The 19,490-nt window shown below is 42.6% G+C and overlaps 1 protein-coding gene across 2 annotated transcripts; it reads left to right on the plus strand.

Moving 5' to 3' along the window:
- The first annotated feature begins 3,588 nt into the window (after positions 1–3,588).
- si:dkey-177p2.6 (uncharacterized protein LOC568712 homolog) lies at positions 3,589–18,897 on the plus strand. Of its 2 annotated transcripts, none has more exons than XM_029631635.2 (2): positions 3,589–4,163; positions 14,793–18,897. In XM_029631635.2, the coding sequence occupies exons 1-2, from the start codon at positions 4,021–4,023 to the stop codon at positions 15,460–15,462; spliced, it is 813 nt and encodes a 270-aa protein (XP_029487495.1). In that variant the 5' UTR covers positions 3,589–4,020; the 3' UTR covers positions 15,463–18,897. The 2 variants fall into 2 exon arrangements, with proteins under 2 accessions (XP_029487495.1, XP_029487496.1); XM_029631636.2 differs by lacking the exon at positions 3,589–4,163 and adding an exon at positions 8,052–9,665.
- Positions 18,898–19,490: the final 593 nt, after the last annotated feature.

Genomic DNA, 19,490 nt, shown 5'->3' on the forward strand with positions numbered 1-19,490 from the left:
ATTGGCACATCTTTTCTTTCCTTTACACTGAACAGCTACATGTCCCATTCTTTGGCATTTAAAACACTGTAATGGGGAAGGGACAAATGCTATGACATTGAAACTAAGGAATACCATCTGTACTTTCACAGGCAAAACCTTCTCAAACCTCAGCAGCACTGATAAGCCTTTCACTTTTTTGACCCTCTTTCCTACTGATCATCCTTTTGGCCTCAATCCCTCTGCCTCCCTTCACATTTTCTTTAATATCATCTATGGACATAGATATTGGGACCCCAGTAATGACTCCCCTCAACCTAGCATAAGCACCAGGGACATGGCTTTTAATCTTCTTCCCATTAAGCTTTTCCATTTGAAGAATCTTCCCTTGCTGAACCAGGCTACCACAAAATATTTACCTTTTCCAATGACCCGGGCTAGTTTGACTTCACCTATGTCTTTCTCCAACCTTTTCTCCATTTCCTCCATTTTGTCCACACTACTCGCTGCCATTTCCAACCAGAGCGTGTTGTCAAGTCCTCTCTCCGTTGTTGATCACTGCCCACTGTGATTTTACAAGTAGAAACGGCCTCCATCTGTGATAAGTACCTACCAGCAGTCAGATTATTGATGTGCTTTTCTTTGGTCAATAATATAAACGCAACATGTAACAATTTCAATGATTTTACTGAGTTCATGTTCATTAAAGGAAATCAGTCAATTGAAATATATTCATTAAGCCCTAATCTATGGATTTCACATGACTGGGAATACAGATACGCATCTGTTGTTCTCAGATACAGTACCTTAATGATAAGGTAGGGTCATTTTTCAGAAAACCAGTCAGTATTTGGTGTCCACCATTTGCCTCATGCAGTGTGACCCATCTCCTTCACATAGAGTTGATCAGGCTGTTGATTGTGTCCTGTGGAATGTTGTCCCACTCCTCTTCAATGGCTGTGCAAGTTTCAAGACATTGGCAGGACCTGGAACACGCTGTCGTACACGTCAATCCAGAGCATCTCAAACATGCTCAATGGTTGACATATCTGTAAGTATGCAGACCATGGAAGAACTGGGACATTTTCAGCTTCCATGAATTATATACAGATCCCTGTAACATGGGGCCGCGCATTATCATGCTGAAACATGAGGTGAGGCAGGATGGACGTACTGCTAACATCTCTAAAACGATGTTAGAGGCGGCTTATGGTAGAGAAATAAATTCTCTGGCAACAGCTCTGGTGGACATTCCTGCTGTTAGCATGCCAATTGCATGCTACCTCAAAACTTTAGACATCTGTGGCATTGTGTTGTGTGACAAAACTGTACATTTTTGAGTGGGCTTTTATTGTCCCTGTGTAATGATCATGCTGTTAAATCAGCTTCTTGATATGTTACACCTGTCAGGTTAATTAATTATCTTGGCAACGGATAAATGCTCACTAATAGGGATATAAACAAATATGTTCTCAAAATTCGAGAGAAATAAGCTTTTTGTGGTTATGGAACATTTCTGGGATGTTTTATTTAAGCTCATGAAATATAGGACCAACACTTTACATGTTGCGTTTATGTTTTTGTTCAGTGTATAATTGGTTTCATGCTTTAGAGCTTGATCATCCCGGACCGTAAGACCGGACCCCCTACGCCTAAAGGCACTTCTTCTTTCTCCTTGACATAGATAGGTTGGCTATATTTTTGTTTGTACCTACAATGCCCTCCACTAATATTGGCACCCTTGGTAAATATGAGCAAAACAGGCTGTGGAAAAATAAAATATTGTTTATCCTCTTGGTCTTTCATTCAAAATATTCACAAAACTCTAACCTTCAATTAAAGTAAAATAATTGAAAGAAAAAATGTATTCTTATCATAAAACAAATATTATTCTCAAATATATGTGTGTCACAATTATTGGCACCCCTTTACAACCTCCCTTTGCCAAGATAACAGGTCTGAATCTCCTATAATGCGTAATGAGGTTGGAGAACACATGGCAAGGGATCTGAGACCATTCCTCCATACAGAATCTCTACAGTCCTTCAGATTCCGAGGTCCACACTTGTGAACTCTCCTCTTCAGCTCATCCCACAGGTTTATTATGGGGTTTATGTCAGGGGACTGGGATGGCAATGGTAAAACCTTGATATTGTGGTCAGGGAACCATTTTTGTGTTGATTTTGGAGTGTGTTTGGATCATTGTCATGCTGGAAGATCCAACCACGGCCCAGTTTAAGCTTCCTAGCTGAGGCAGTCAGGTTTTGATTTAATATCTGCTGGTACTTGATGGAGTCCATGATACCATGTATCCTAAAAAGTTGTCCAGGGCCTTTGGAAGAAAAACACAGCCACAACATCAAATATCCACCACCATACTTCAGTTGGGTTGAGGGACTTTTCTGCATGACTATCTTTCTGTCTACATCAAACCCACCTCTGGTGTTTGTTTCCAAAAAGCTCTATTTTGTTCTAATCTGACCATAGAACCCGGTCCCATTAAACATTCCAGTAACGTTTGGCAAACTGTAGGAGCTTGAGTTTGTGGTTTGATGACAGCAAAGGCATTTTTTTTATGGCAACCCTCCCAAACAACTTGTGGTTATGTTGGTGGCATCTGATCTTAGTTTTTGGAGACTTTCTGACCCCAAGACCCAACTAACGTCTGCAATTCTCCAGTTGTGATCCCTGGAGATGTTTTGGCCACTCGAACCATCCTCCTCACTGTGCATGGGGTCAATATAGACACACGTCCTCTTCCAGGCCGATTGTTAACATCTCCAGTTGCTTTAAACTTCTTAATTATTGTCCTGATAGTGGAAATGTACATTTTCAACCGTTGAGCAATTTTCTTAAAGCCATTTCCGGATTTGCGCAGCTCAGCAACCTTTTGTCAAACATCATTCCTGTATTCTGTATTCATAGTGATGGATTACTTTGGGAACTTGGCCTGTGTGTCACCTCATATTTATACCCCAGTGAAACAGGAAATCATTGCTTACCGCTAATCACTCAGGTGAACTTAAAAACATAAAATATGAATGGGAATATACTTCAGTTAAATTTGACTCATCATAATTTATGGGGGTGCCAATAATTGTGGCACACGTTTCAAGGAGAAAAATATTTATTTCACATGTATTTTTTCCAATCATTTTACTTAAATTAAAGATTAGATTTTTGTGAATATTTTGAATGAAAGACCAAGAGGATAAACAACAAATACATGTTTTTCACAGCCCTTGTTGCTCATATTTACCAAGGGTGACAATAAATATTATTGGAGGGCACCGTAGGTCAAGTTTTTGATGCTGAACAACGCTTTACACGATTGTACTCCATTACCCATCCCCGTACCTTTTCCCTGGCCACTACTGGTTATGTGAGCATGCATTTCTTGTGGATTGCACCTGGCTAGGCTGCAGGACACTGTATTCTGGAAAAGTGAAAATGATTCAAAACCTTAGATTGGCAAATACATTACACATTTGTCCTCAATCTTGCTCATCGCTATTATTTTGTGCCAAAAACGTAAATGACATTTGAATCGTCTTCTTCAGCTAGTACAGTACTTTCGTTCGGTCACGTTTCCAGTATGTGAGCGCAAGGCGGCTAATTAGAACGAGAAGGTTGTGGCAGTAGTGGGGGGAAGTGTACTCTGCCAATCAGACGTAGTTACTAGGTGGGCCTGAAATTTCATTCGACCAATCAAGGTTCTCCCACCTGACGGCCGTCAATCAGCTGAGCCTCTTTCGGGTAGGTTCTACAATGTTGTAGCCAAAGTTTTGAACGGTAGTTCTTCAGTTAGCTAATAGCTAGTTCGATGCTTGCAATAGAGTAGTTTGTCCAGGAATGGCCATACTTTTGGCAAGCATATTTCGACTTTCAAAGTCAGAGGATTTTATAATAAGGCCTGTTAGCATAGCTAACAGTATATGTCTTGCTAGCTAGATGTATTTTAGTTCTTAGCAGTCTGTCACAGTTGTCCTACTTTGCTGTGGCGAGAAATTGAACTAGATAGTTAGTACAACACAACATGATATGGGCCAACGGGATATTGTATCCTACGAGACGTCGGTGAGAAGAAAAAGCAGAATTCGAACTGCCTCAACAATGTGTCGTTTGGATGTGGACTGTGCCGTGAAAGGACCTGAACAACATAGAAATGCCCTCCCTTCGTCAAGGTAATATACTTTATCCAATCAATACAATTGACTTGGTTTAGTACACCATTTTTTTAATGTTCGTAAATAAATAAAAACTCAGTTTAGCTCTGCCACAAACTTCATAACTAACCTAGCTAACGTTAGCATAGTTAGCTAGCCACTTGTCTTTAGCCAAGTTAGCCTGCTACTGTGTACTTCCTCTCATTTTCCTCCACAATAAGACTACTTTAAACGTATGATTTAGACATGCCAATGCCAAGTAAATATCCTATCTATACCTGAAACATTGGTCGAATAACTAAACCTAGCTAAATTCACTAACAGTAGCTAGCTAACTAACCACATTTTGTCGACCATAGGTAACTAACGTTAGCGCGAGCTGTATCGGGAACCAAAAAGAACATGGTTTGAATCGATTATTTGCAACAAAATTGCTAGCCTCTGTTACTATAATTTGAGCGAATAACTAGTTATGTTAATCGGTTCTTAATGTATTTGCCATTTATGAATCGGACAAGGCGATTGTTGCGTTTTCACTACTAACGTTGACGTTAGTTTACGGAGTTCGTGTGCGCTGTTGCTGTGTAATGTGGGATCAACTTGACTAGCTAGTCAACTGGGGTAGCGCCAGCAAGCAACGTTGGCCGACACATCTGAAACGTGGAGTTATCTAACTAGATTGAGCCACTTCAACATAATGGTTTTGCATTTCTGCCTGCTGGTGCGTTATGTCTGACACGTGCAAATAATCATAGCCAATATGTTTTATTAGCCATCCAATTTGATTTGGCGAAATGGAATTTAGTTTTCTGCCCTACACTATGTTGTCTCTGACTTGAAGCAAGAGGTGTTTTACAGGACCCGGACAGAATATATCTTATTTAGCAAAGATGCAGCATTATGCAAAAAAAGCCTCTACAGTTGTTCACACATGACTTGTGCGTGTCAGTAATAAGAGGTCCCATGCTGTACTAGTGAAGTGGCCTTTCTGAAAGGAGACTCTACAATTAATGGATATGGTTTTTGCTCTATTTCGACACTCAGAATCTGTGAGCATCACGTGCCATGAGTGTCCTTAATGATGTATAAAACCAAGCAATTATCAATGACTTTTGACAAAAATGATATTTGTTACATCTTCTCCAGGTTATTTACTAGGAGGAGAGTGGTCATGCCACAAATGTGTGATTTCCTCAGACACTTAAGAATGTAGGTAGGATGTTGCAGTGTTAATTCCCCCTCGACTGGATCTACATGCTCAACCCCAATGAAATCAGTAGGTGAGGACTTCTCCGTGTCTGGAAGAGTGACTAATCTGTTACCTAATGAACGTGACTCATTTCGTCAGGGTGGTTCCGCCACCCAGTGACAAATCTGTCCATATAAAGACTTCCGCCAGAGCGGTCTGTCCGCTTAACTGTTCATTACTCTGATCCTACTCTGCTTATCAATAGTTGTCTCCGCCTCCTCTCCCCGGCCATTATCCGCACTGCACTTCCTCGTTTCTACTCTTTCTCCTCCCACTTTTGCCCACAGCCTACCCCTCCTCGCTCTCTCCTGGCCATATATCTGTTGCCTCCAGGGTTGAGAGAGAGGGGGAAGTGCGTGTGTAGAATCGTGACTTCACTCATGTGCCACCAACGCAGGGAAATCCATAGAGTGGGCAGAAAAGAGGCAAGAGACGCTGTTCTCCGTTTTCAATTGGCTAACTGGTCCGTTGTTGCGTCAATTTACAACCATTCCACATTTTCTGATGATATTCCACATTTTAACTCAATCTTATGTCCTCCCAATTTATTAGCTTATTGAAAACTATCGAGTTGACTCACTTGGCTGGGTTTTCCCACTCCATAATTCTTGTTTGAAAGTACCATAAAGCTTGGGACAGTCGTGCCCTTTAGCGCACATGATTCCCCTGCCTGGGTAGCATTCCGGCCTCTACAGCCCCTACTCGTCCCCCCTGCAGTTCACAAATTTACCTAAATGAAAAACAAAGTATTTAAGGAGAGTGGAACTGTCAGTCGTGTATTAACTCCCTGGCAAAAACTATTGTCAAATCTTTAGTCACTGTTACTAGCCGACTACCACCCAGTACTCAACCTATACCTTAGGGAAGCAGTCTATGTACATAGTCATTGAACACTGGTCACTTTAATAATGTTTACATACTGTGTTTTACTCACTTCATATATGTGTATACTGTATTCTAGTCATGGCTCATCTGATATAACTACTGCTATACACACCTTTTCTATTCATATACTGTCCATAATGTCTATACACACCATTATTTATATTCCTGACTCTGACGTTGCTTGTTCTAATATTTCTGTTTGTTAATTTGTTTCTTTTTCTTTTGGGGATTTACATGTTAGGTATTACTGGAGCTAGGAACTTAAGCATTTCTCTGCACCCGCGATAACTGAAAAATACACTGTCTACGAGACCAAAAAAACTGGATTTGATTTAGTTGCTAGTTTACCTGTCCACACTGAATCCTTTGAATCTTTTCTTCAACAGCCAGGGTCTACAACAGGGTTTCCCATTCTCGTCCTGGGGACCCCAGGGGGTGCTCGTTTTGGTTTTTGCACTGGCACTTTACAGCTGACTCAACTAATCATCAAGCTTTGATAACTTGAATCAGCTGTGTGCTGCTAGGGCAACAACCATACATGCACCCCTTGGGGTCCCCAGGACAGTATTTGGGGAAACGCTGGTCTACAAGGTCCTAGTTTCTGCCGAGTCCCCAACAACCGGAACATCCGGTTTTCAGGGGAAATGGAAAGAGCCTGTGATGCTACTTCCTCTTTTGGATGATAAACAAGGCGAAACTCTATCTTAACTCCTCCTCCACATTTACTGGATCGGTTGAACCGTGCAGAAGAGAACGTCCCCGGATGTTTTTATTTTCTTGTCAATACAAGTATGTAGGGGATCTGCACTGAACAAAAGTATAAATGTCACATGTAAAGTGTTGGTCCTATGTTTCATTAGCTGAAATGAAATATCCCCAGAAATGTTTCATGTGCACTAAAAGCTTATTTCTCTCAAATTTTGTGCACAAATTTGTTTACTTCCCTGTTCGTGAGCATATCTGCTTTGACATGCTGACTGTAGGAATGTCCATCGGAATTGTTGCCAGAGAATCAAATGTTCATTTCTCTATCATAAGCCGCCTCCAATGTTTTAGATAAGCAGACCACGTGTGGGCGAGCGGTTTGCTGATATCAAAGTTGTGAACAGAGTGCCCCATGGTGGGGTTTTGGTATGGGCATGCATAAGCTACGGATGACAAACAATTTGTTTTATCAATGTCAATTTGAGTACACAGAGATACCGTGACAAGACATTGAGGCCCATTGTTGTGCCATTAATCTGCCGCCATAACCTCATATTTCAGCATAATAATGCACAGGCCTGTCGAATGGATTTGTACACAATTTCTGGAAGCTGAAAATGTCAGTTCTTCCATGACCTGCACACTTTCAGACATGTCACCCAGTGAGCATGTTTGGGGTGCTCTGGATCGACGTGTACGACAAGTGTTCCAGTTCCCGCCAATATCCAGCAACTTCTTACAGCCATTGAAGAGGAGTGGAACAACATTCCACAGGCCACAATCAACTGCCTGATCAACTCTATGTGAAGGAAATGTCGCTCTGCATGAGGGAAATGGTGGTCACGTCAGATACTGACTGGTTTTCTGATCCATGCCCCTTCCTTTTTTAAGGTACTGTATCTGTGACCAACAGATTAATATTTGTATTCTCAGTCGTGAAATCCATAGATTAGGAACTAATGAATTTATTTCAATTAACCAATTTCCTTATATGAACTGTAACTCAGTAAAATCATTGAAATTGTTCCATGTTGTGTTTTTATTTTTGTTCAGTGTAGTTTCAGGTTATTACGACTGCTACGTTAGATTAACACCGTCCAGAACACAGTCAGCACAGGAGCAAAAAATAATAATCTGAAAGAAGCATTTCGTCATTTGGCCAAAGTCTGCAACGGAATAAAATGCAGGGCTCAGAGTAGGGGTGTCAAACTCATTCCATGGAGGGTGTAGTGTCTGATGCTTTTTAGTTTTCCCTTTCAATTAGGACTTAGACAACCAGGTGAGGGGAGTTCCTTACTGATTCATCAATCAAGTACAAGGGAGGAGTAAACCTGCAGGCATTCGTCCCTCTGTGGTATGAGTTTACAAATGGTTTAGAGGATATCCTTATGTCCCGTTATATTTTCAGAACGCTGAACTGTGATGGGTTTACTTAAAATTCCCTGATGCTGCACTGCCAATATCTCCGCTCCAAAAGTCCTCTCTCTGAATCTAGGCCTATGCATCATTTGTGCACAATCCAGTGTCGTCTCGGTCTCTAGCTCTGGCCTCTCATCCGGCACTGTTGCCATGGTAAGTAGGCTGTGGTGAAACTGGCTTTATACAGAGGCCCTGTATAAAGAATAGCTCACTGCCTCAACTGCTTACATATCAGAGGCACAGCTAGCTATTGCTCTGCTCGGAGTCCAAGCCACAGGTTTTTATCTGCAAATGAAAATCCACGTTACAACAGTGTAGTGCTAGGGAATTTTAATGGAATAAGTTTGCTTTTCAAATTTGATACATATGTTGGAACAAGTTAGCGGTCCAGTTAACATCGCATTTATCACCCAGGGGCTTGGGTGTAATCAACACTGGGATGCTGCCTTTCTCCGGCTTGTTTTCACTGCAAAAATTACAGGTTTTAATTAATTGGGCAGACAACATTGATAGGATTTGATGGACTCGTTCCATTTATATACTTTTTTTGCTGCCAGACACAGGCTGCAGACTTCAGTTTCACCACCCATGTTTACAGTGTAGCCTATGTCTTTCAGATACCTCAAAAGCACAGAGCTATAATCCATTCTTCAGCCTATGACTGTTTTGTGAACACCTAGCATATAGGGCAGGTTTGTAAGGAGCACTGCTCTTTGTGGTGGCGTATGCAGTTATGTAACCACCGACCTCAGACGTGGAATTGGACCACTGCCTCCACACACACAAGTTGAAGCAACACTGCACAGTACAGCACCCTGAAGGTGGAATATTATACGTTTAGATTAGAAGACGGCAGTACATAAAATGTATTTGAATACCAGCTATTCATTTGTTATTCATCTTTTAAGTTCACTATAACTTGACTTTATTAAAAAGAGCATACTTATGTTGGGCAATGGCATTCCTTGCCACACTATCCTCAGTCATTCATTCCCATTGCTGCTGCCTCTGCTGTAGAGGAGACCAGTGTGCACTGGGACCTGCGGAGGCTGCATGCAACCAGACATCCAAGTGATGGATCAGTTGTGAATGCAGAACCGCCTACAGCACGGAGTAGGCTGCTGCAGCCCGGCTTCCTGTCGACACCCACTCAGCGCCAACACCACACACTGATTGGAAGAGAGGCGGTGCTCCAGGAACAGAGGGAGAGCGGAGAGCTCATCATATTGGCTACATGCTGTGATTAAGGAATCACTGCAGAGGTAGCTCCTGTAATAGTTCATGTAATTATTATACAGTGTACAGACAGTAGGATATCCTGTGTTTTACTTCTGCCATTTACCCAACCTATGTATGGTGTGGTGATTCTGCTCATTGTGCAAATAGAGAGTGAAAGGAGATGTGACGATGTGGACAGCTCAGTCAGCCAGTGCTCTCCTCAGACATGTTCTTGGGCTGACACTCGGGCAGGATAGATGGATATGGATTGCCATGGTGACTAGCAAGTCTAGCACCGTACTCTCAACACTGCCTCATTCCCCCTGAGAGGAGCGGGTCATGTGACCTACGTGCAGCGCTAGCTAGCGCCACAGCTCTCCCGTTCATGCTTCAGCAACCACTGACAGCCAACAGGGTTTTTCCCTCTACCCTGTGGAATGGACAGGATTTCAACAAATATACATTCGTAAAGTAGTGCATTCGTTAAGTATTCAGACCCCCTTTTCCACATTTGGTTCCTTTACAGCCTTATTCTAAAATGCACTGCTCAAAAAAATAAAGGGAACACTAAAATAACACATCCTAGATCTGAATGAATGAAATATTCTTATGACTTTTTTCTTTACATAGTTGAATGTGCTGACAACAAAATGTTATGTTAAATTATCTACACACAATACCCCATGATGACAGTTAGGAAAGCTAAGGTGAGCTTTTTCAAGCAGAAATGTGCATCCTGTAGCACAAACTTAAAGTTCTGGGACACTAAAGTCCATGGAGAATAAGAGCGTCTCCCAGCTGCCCACTGCACTGAGGTTAGGAAACACTGTCACCCGCTATAAATCCACTATAATAGAGAATTTTAATAAGCATTTTTCTACGGCTGGCCATGCTTTCCACCTGGCTACCCCTACCCCGGTCAACAGCTATGCACTCCCCACAGCAACTCGCCCAAGCCACCCCCATTTCTCCTTCACCCAAATCCAGATAGCTGATGTTCTTAAAGAACTGCAAAACCTGGACCCCTACAAATCAGCCCGGCTGATAATTTGGACCCTCTCTCTCTAAAATAATCTGCAAAATTGTTGCAACCCCTATTACTAGCCTGTTCAACCTCTTTCATATCGTCTGAGATTCCCAAAGATTGGAAAGCTGCCACGGTCATCCCCCTCTTCAAAGGGGGAGACACTTTAGACCCAAATTGCTACAGACCTATATCTATCCTACCTTGCCTTTCTAAAGTCTTCGAAAGCCAAGTCAACAGATTACCGACCATTTCGAATACCACCGTACCTTCTCCGCTATGCAATCTGGTTTCAGAGCTGGTCATGGATAGACCACGCTCAAGGTCCTAAATGATATCATAACCGCCATCGATAAGAGACATTACTGTGCAGCCGTATTCATCGACCTGGCCAAGGCATTCGACTCTGTCAATCACCGTATTCTTATTGGCAGGCTCAACTGCCTTGGTTTCTCAAATGATTGCCTCGCCTGGTTCACTAACTGCTTCTTTGATAGAGTTCAGTCTGTCAAATCGGAGGGCCTTTTGTCCGGATCTCTGGCAGTCTCTGGGGGTGCCACAGGGTTCAATTCTCGGGCCAACTCTTTTTTTCTGTATACATCAATGATGTCGCTCTCACTGCTGGTGATTCTCTGATCCACCTCTACGCAGACGACACCATTCTGTATATATCTGGCCCTTCTTTGGACACTGTGTTAACAACCCTCCAGACGAGCTTCAATGCCATACAACTCTCCTTCTGTGGCCTTCAACTGCTCTTAAATGCATGCTCTTCAACCGATCGCTGCCCACACCTACCCATCCATCCATAATCACTACTCTGGAGGGTTCTGACAGAATATGTGGACTACTGCAAATACCTAGGTGTCTGGTTAGACTGTAAACTCTCCTTCCAGACTCACATTAAGCATCTCCAATCCAAAATTAAATCTAGAATCGGCTTCTTATTTCGCAACAAAGCATCCTTCACCCATGCTGCCAAACATACCTTCGTAAAACTGACCATCCTACCGATCCTCGACTTTGGCTATGTCATCTATAAAATAGCCTCCAACACTCAGCAAATTGGATGCAGTTTATCACAGTGCCATCCGTTTTGTCACCAGAGCCCCTACCATTGCAACCTGTATGTTCTCGTTGGCTGGCCATCGTTTCATGGGGCGGCAGGGTAGCCTAGTGGTTAGAGCGTTGGACTATTAACCGGAAGGTTGCGAGTTCAAACCCCCGAGCTGACAAGGTACAAATCTGTTGTTCTGCCCCTGAACAAGGCAGTTAACCCACTAGGCTGTCATTGAAAATAAGAATTTGTTCTTAACTGATTTGCCTAGTTAAATAAAAGTAAAATAAAAATTAAATTAAAAAACTTGTTGCCAAACCCAGTGGCTCCAGGTCATCTACAAGTCTCTGCTAGGTAAAGCCCCGCCTTATCTCAGCTCACTGGTCACCATAGCAGCACCCACCCATAGCAAGCTCTACCAAAGCCAACTCCTCCTTTGGCTGCCTTTCCTTCAAGTTCTCTGCTGCCAATGACTGGAACAAACTGCAAAAATCAATGAAGCTGGAGACTAATATCTCCCTCACTAGCTTTAAGCACCAGCTGTCAGAGCAGATCACTGCACCTGTACATAGCCCATCTGTAAACAGCCCATCCAACTACCTCATCCCCATATTGTATTTATTTATTTATTTTGCTGTTTTGCACCCCAGTATCTCTACTTGCACATTAATCTTCTGCACATCTACCATTCCAATTGCTATATTGTAATTACTTCACCACTAGCCTACCTGGTTAAATAAAGGTGAAATAAAAAAAAATGACTGAAAACAGGTTTTTAGAAATGTATAAAACATTTAAAACGGATACATTATTTACGTAAGTATTCAGACTCTTTGCTATGAGACTCAATTGAGCTCATTTGCATCTTGTTTCCATTGATCATCTTTGGAGTCCACCTGTGGTAAATTCAATTGATTGGACATGATTTGGAAAGGCACACACCTGTCTATATAAGGTCCCACAGTTGACAGTCCATGTCAGAGCAAAAACCAAGCCATTAAGGTCAAAGAAATTGTCCGTAGAGCTCCGAGACAGGATTATGTCGAGGCACGTGGAAGGGTACCAAGGGATCTGGGGAAGGGTACCAAAAACATTTCTCCAGCATTGAAGGTCCCCAAGAACACAGTGGCCTCCATCATTCTTAAATTTGAAGAAGTTTGGAACCACCAAGACTTCCTGGAGCTGGCCACCCAGCCAAATGGAGTAATCGGGGGGGAAGGGCCTTGGTCAGGGAGGTGATCAAGAACCCAATGGTCACTCTGACAGTTCCTCTGTGGAGATGGCAGAACCTTCCAGAAGGACAACCATCTCTGCAACACTCCACAAATCAGGCCTGTATGGTAGTGGCCAGACTGAAGTCCCATTCCTCAGTAAAATAAACATGACAACCCGCTTGGAGTGTCAAACGGCACCTAAAAGACTATTAGACCATGAGAAACAAGATTCTCTGGTCTGCTAAAAACAAGATTGATCTCTTTTTGGTCTGTATACCAAGTGTCACGTCTCTGGAGGAAACCTGTCACCATCCCTACGGTGAAGCATGGTGGTGGCAGCATTATGGTGTGGTTATGTTTTTCAGGGAATGGGAGACTAGTCAGGATCGAGGGGAAAGATGAACGGAGCAAAGTACAGAGATCCTTGTTGAAAACCTGCTCCAGAGTTCTCAGGACCTCAGACTGGGGTGAAGGTTTATCTTCCAACAGGACAACGACCCTAAGCACACAGCCAAGACAACACAGGAGTCTGAGTGGCCCATCCAGCCGGGACTAGAACCCGATCGAACATCTTTTATAGACCTGAAAATAGCTGTGCAGCGACGCTCCCCATCCCACCTTGACAGAGCTTGAGTGGATCTGCAGAGCAGAATGGGAGACACTTCTCTAATACAGGTGTGCCAAGCTTGTAGCATCATACCCAAGAAGAATCGAGGCTGTAATCGCTGCCAAAGGTTCAACGAAGTACTGAGTAAAGGGTCTGGATACTTGTGTAAATGTGATTTCATTTAAATAATCAATCAATCAGGGACTGGGAGACTAGTCAGGATTGAGGGGAAAGGTGAACGGAGCAAAATACAAATTTGCAAACATTTCTAAAAACCTGTTTTTACTTTGTCATTATGGGGTATTGTGTGTAAATTGAGGGGGGGGGAAACACTATTTAATCAATTTTAGAATAAGGCTGTACGTAACAAAGTGGAAGTCAAGGGGTCTGATTTACTTTCAGATGAAGACTGTCCATGAATCGGCATATGCTAACATGAGTAGATCAAATTGAAAACAATGGTTGCAGTCTCCAGCTCTTTTTGTTCTATGAAAAATAATATATTCAAACACTACAAAACACACACAAACATCTACGACATAACATCTGTTCAGACCCACATGCTCACAATCCCATCTCCAGCGCCTGCATCACTCTGCCACATGGCCTCAAATTGCACCGTTTTGTTTCTCTGCGTCACCCACACACTTTCAACATTTTAGATAAAGCATTTGACCTTTCCGTTGTCAAATTGAGGATTGTTTTGATTTTCCTGTATTTAAGTGTTTTTTTTTTCAAAGTTTGAGAAGTGTTGTCAAACCCATCGGGTATCTCACTGCATCCTCATGCTTTGTCGTGAAATATGCAGACCGTCGGATTAAAAGTTCATTGACATTGTTATAGTTCTGACAGACCACTTTATAACGCCCTTAACTTTTGGACTTTATAGCGTTCCCAGACGGCATGGATTATTGAGTCATTGTTAGTTTTACATTTGACATGCTGTTGTACTGTAGAATTAGATTTTTATTTTAGTTCATACTGGATTAAGTGTACATTTTCATTAACTGTAATTTCATTAGTTATTGTTTTACCTCAGTGGACTGGACTGTCTAACCAAAGATGGTGGATAAATAAAGATGTCCACCTCAAGCCAAAGACCATTGGGGGAAAAATTGTCACAATTCCAGTCTGCTTAAGAGGTGGCTCTCCTGTAGGCATCATTGCATTAGCAGCTGGGTCTGTTCTGCTTAGTTGAATTGTTCCTGAAGCAGGAAAAAGGGAGCGCTTCCTCTTCTCTAACATCCTTTCTTCCTTTTCCCTCTACAGGTACATGGTGGGCCGTGGGGTGAAACGTAAGCTTAGTGACTGTGAGGATCAGATGCTGGACCTGCCCTACCCCCAGCAGAGGCAGCTGGTGCTGGACCTGTGCCTGGATAAACTCCAGAGTTGCCAGCGCCGAGCTGAACCCAGCCTGCACCGCTCGGTGTTGCTGGCTAACACTCTGCGACAGATTCAACAGGAGATGAGGCAGGAGGGAGGCCTGCATCTGGAGTCCCCCCCTCCAGCCCCCGCCACACCGCGCCACTCCCCGGATCTGCCGCCTGTGCCCTCGGACCATCCCTCCACCCCAGTGGCCGCGCTCTCATCCTCACTGCTGTGTGAAGACGACGCACAGTCAACCTGCACAGAGCTCCCCAAGGGACCGGGGTCGGAGGATGGCGGCAAGTCGCAGGATCTGCTGTTTGGATCCTTTGAAATCACCAACTCCACCAGCTACCTGACGGACCTGCAGCTGGATGACATTTTTGAGGACATTGACACATCCATGTACGACCCGTCAGACTTCTCTGTTCTGGCCTGCCCCCCTCCCAGAGGGAGCAGCGGAGCCTCCTTGGGGAATGACTATAACCTCAAGGCATTCTCCACCTCCAGCAGTACTCTGCAGATGTGTCTCAACGACCTCGACCACATCATGGAGATCCTGGTACGCTCTTGACTGATTGGCGACACGTCGTAGTCACAACTACCCAGCATTTTAGGAGCTGGGGGTGGGAAGAATGACTTGATTTTTTTATGTCTCTATTTTCATACAAAGAACTTGTTATATTTATACAAAAAGACTGATGGATACCTGCCTGATACACTTCTACTGTATGATAATGCACATTTTTGGTGGCCCGCTGAGGCCATCTTTTTTTCTATAGCAAGATTAAATGAATATGCAGGGACTTAAAGCAAGAAACACAAGTATTACCATTGAGACATTTATACAGGATTGTTATTCACCAGTGCATTCTTCGCAGGGGGAGGAATGACAACCTGTGGAACAAGGTGAAGAAAAGAACATTGGGGGTGGATTCATTAAGTATTTCTGGAGCATTACAATCATTTATCAAGAATGAATGATATCGGACTTAATCAATACTCACTACCTCTCTAAAACTAAGAACTCTGTCTCACTATTCAAAGAGATTCATGAACTCGCCGCTTCACTCATTTTGTATTTCGATTGGTCTTGTTCCTTTAACATAGAAAACTGGTGATTGTCAATAATGCAGATTTTTAACACCAGAAAGAATGCCTTCCTGCCGATATGAATCTCAAAACATAGCCGATAATTCCATGTTACACTGATGCCTTGTCCATCCATTTTGGTCATTTTAATCAGATGGTAGCGGACAACAAAAGAATCAGCACTAGATTTTGATGAATATTTGTTTTGAGGATATTGCGTTGATTACTTGGAATGATCCGTGTGTTTTTGTTACACTAGAATAGAAAATGCATGCATTTCAGCATTTAGTGGTTTGTCTCATTGAAGAACTGTACAATTTGAGTACTATGTATTCCCCCCACTAACGGTTGTAAGAAAGAAAAATACAGATGCTGTCGTATCCCTCTAAAGAACATAGTGCCTATAACGGAGGATGAAGACTGGTGATGGTGGAACTGCCCACTGTACCTGCACATGGACACTAGCCTATGAAAAGGCGACAACCTGTGTGTTATTTCTCTAAGTAATTTATTTTGGATGTGATACTCAGTCCTGAAAAGAAGCCATTCTGCCAGGTGTGGGCACATCTGCTTTTAACCCTTCACACTCCCCTCACCAAAGACTGACACTGCAAAAAAGCAGACCTTGGATGTCGGTGCCTCACGCTATGGTCGAGAATACGGTGTCCTAATGTTGAGTGAATCTGTCAGCCATTCCGGTAGAATCCTCACCCAACATTTGTTCTCTAGGAATGTTCTCTCGGAATCGCCTTTTCTCTTACAACAGACTGCGGGGTTGGACTCTACTCCCAAGAAAATGCAAGTCATGGATACAGATGTAGGATCTTAATTTGATCTCTCTGTTTCAGGATAACAGGAAACATTTTATTTGGGGTTTAAAAAGGCTTCTGAAGTTTAATTTCCACTTTGGAATTTCAGATTTGATTGTCCCTTAAAAGTATCAACCCCTACAAAGATGTCCATCAATTATAATTCACATTTCTTGATGACGCAGGATTATTTTGCTGCTGTTGCAAACTGGGAGCAAATTACGATCCTACATCTGTCTGAGGGTCATACCTGTGCTGAGGGACTGTCCTGCATTGCTTCCAGGCTGTTTTCACCCGAGACTGGAGAGAGGGGGAGGGGCAGTAGCTCATGTGGAGACCCTTGCTTGTGGAAATGGCTACACAGTTTCACAACAGCTGGTATGTGTGTGTCTCTGTGTATGCCAAGCTCTGTCCCCCAAAAGGGGCCCCCTTCTTCTGTCAGCCAATAAGAATGCTGAGGGAGGGGCTTTGTTATCCTGTATGAAAGTGAATAACAAATGTAAGCAGCTAGATGCAGTTCCTTTTCTCACTGTGGTATGTGTCCCCTTCCTTGGCTCTTTTCACTGTTTATAACCCAGGTTTTGCACAATTTGACATCTTCTGTTGTCCGTTTGTTCAACACCGTATATCCATCCGTATCTACAATTTATCATGGATCATATAACCAAAACGGAAGGATCTTGTCTGCACTGATCCACATATTCTGAAATAGGCTGATTTTTAGATGAGAGATTGGGACACAGGCTCCCGGCACTCTGTGGTGAAGCTCTCAAAGTAAACAAGTCCCTGGTGTTGATGCTCTGCCGTTGACACACACCCCTCCCGTCCTTCCAAAACCCCAGCACGACTGCACACAGACCCCACCCTAAGGACTGACTGCCTACCCTGAACATCATAACACATGGTACAATAAAACCAAGGAGGCTTATTTATCACACCATCTACATTCTTCAGTGGGCCCTCCCTACTCACTGCTAAGAGCTGTGCATCGAATGAGTTGAGAATTTCTAAGCTTTGTAAGCTTTTTTTTCTTGTACATATTTGTATTTATACATTTTCCTGTGTGATTGTTTATTTTCATGACCGCATTGAGATAATATATTGCATTTATTTAAGTAACTGGTCTGGGGGTTTTGTAGCAGAGTTCAGGACCCATTTTATTTTCATCGAAGAAGTAATATTGTGAAAACATGTCTGTAAATATTTGTTGCGGATCATGAAGAGATTGATATTTTAGATGTAACTGGGCCTACCTTTTCGTGTCTACGATGGGATTCTAACAAAGTCTAGATGAAGATTACTATGGATCAGGCAGTTGTAAAACTGGCAGCTTTTCACACTGTTTTCAGCCTGCAGAAACTTTGCGAAGTTTAACCAAAATATGAAATTGGCAGTACATGTACAACCAATCAATATCCCTGGATTGAGCAATGGAATAGGCTAACGTGATGGCCTGTAATATTCTGGCCAGTTATGTAACTCACTAGCCCTCTCGTTCTTAGATGTTTTGGAGATTTTTACCAAACGTGAAAGGACTGCAATCCCACTTTCACTCGGCAGACTCCTAAACTAACGGTCAGAATGCTTAAAATTAAGTGTGGAAAGGAGTAAATAAAGATCTGTTATAGCACATCTTTAAGTAGTCTAAGTGTTCCATTGACTTTTTTTCGTGTCTTCTCTGCAGTTTGCAAGGAGTTGCACTCTGTAGGGTGTTGACAAACCATTGTGAACTAATACAGTTCTCTTGATAAAGAACCATGTCGAATATCTTATTTGTTAGACAGGACTCTTATTACTGAGAGGTCGACAAACACTTCACTTTTGGAATGGTCTTACTAGAGTTGGAGCATTACAGAATGGATGAGGTGGAGTCTATCTCTTACATATTTGGGTTTTTTATCACTTGTGTGAGTGACCCTTCTGGAGTCAAGTTATTTTCAAAAACGTTCTACTGAAAACCAGAATGCTTCAGAATTATCACTTTTGTCCCCAAGTGCAATATGAGTGTTTGTTGGTGATCTATATTTAGTAGAAATGTCTAACATTTGTTTTTATACTCTATGCAATACTATAGCAATTCAGTAAGTGAATAAAATGCAAAAGAGGAATGTCTTGGATTTCTCAATTTTTGTCCATATCAGTGCAGTGCAATAGTTTGCTCTTATCACTTATGTTATGATCAGCTTTTTATCAGGAAAAATACAAAAGATAATGGAACAGGAGTTTCCTGGCATCATTAGGCCAGCCAGAACAACAGGGGAAAAATGAGACTTGTCAGTGACTGACTGCCTGCCCCCTTGTGGTCAGATCTAAATCAAATATGAAACCAGGAATAGTGTTTTCCTCAAAGGCAAGCACTGAGAAAAGGAGGGAATTTATCATAAGGAGAGAATATTGTAATGGTTGTAAAGCATCTTGGCAGATATAAAGCCAATATTTGCAAGGATGCAAAAGGCCTAGTTCATATACATGATGCTGATCCAGCTGGGGCTCCCGAGTGGTGCAGCGAAGCCACTGCATCTCAGTGCTAGAGGTGTCACTACAGCCCTTCAGGCTGTCTCGCAACTGGCCGTGATTGGGAGTCCCATAGGGCGGCGCACAATTGGCTCAGCATCATTAGGTTTTGGCAGTCATTGTAAATAAGAATTTATTAATTGACTTGCCTATTTAAATAAAATACATCTGCATCTTATCTCTTTAT

Source organism: Oncorhynchus nerka, linkage group LG24, assembly GCF_034236695.1.
Source record: "Oncorhynchus nerka isolate Pitt River linkage group LG24, Oner_Uvic_2.0, whole genome shotgun sequence".
Taxonomy (NCBI): Eukaryota; Metazoa; Chordata; class Actinopteri; order Salmoniformes; family Salmonidae; genus Oncorhynchus; species Oncorhynchus nerka.

Coding starts and splice junctions, on each gene's coding strand:
- si:dkey-177p2.6 (XM_029631635.2), top strand. CDS start 4,021: ATGGGCCAACGGGATATTGTATCCTACGAGACGTCGGTGAGAAGAAAA. Junction 4,164..14,792: donor AATGCCCTCCCTTCGTCAAG/GTAATATACTTT, acceptor TTCCCTCTACAG/GTACATGGTGGGCCGTGGGG.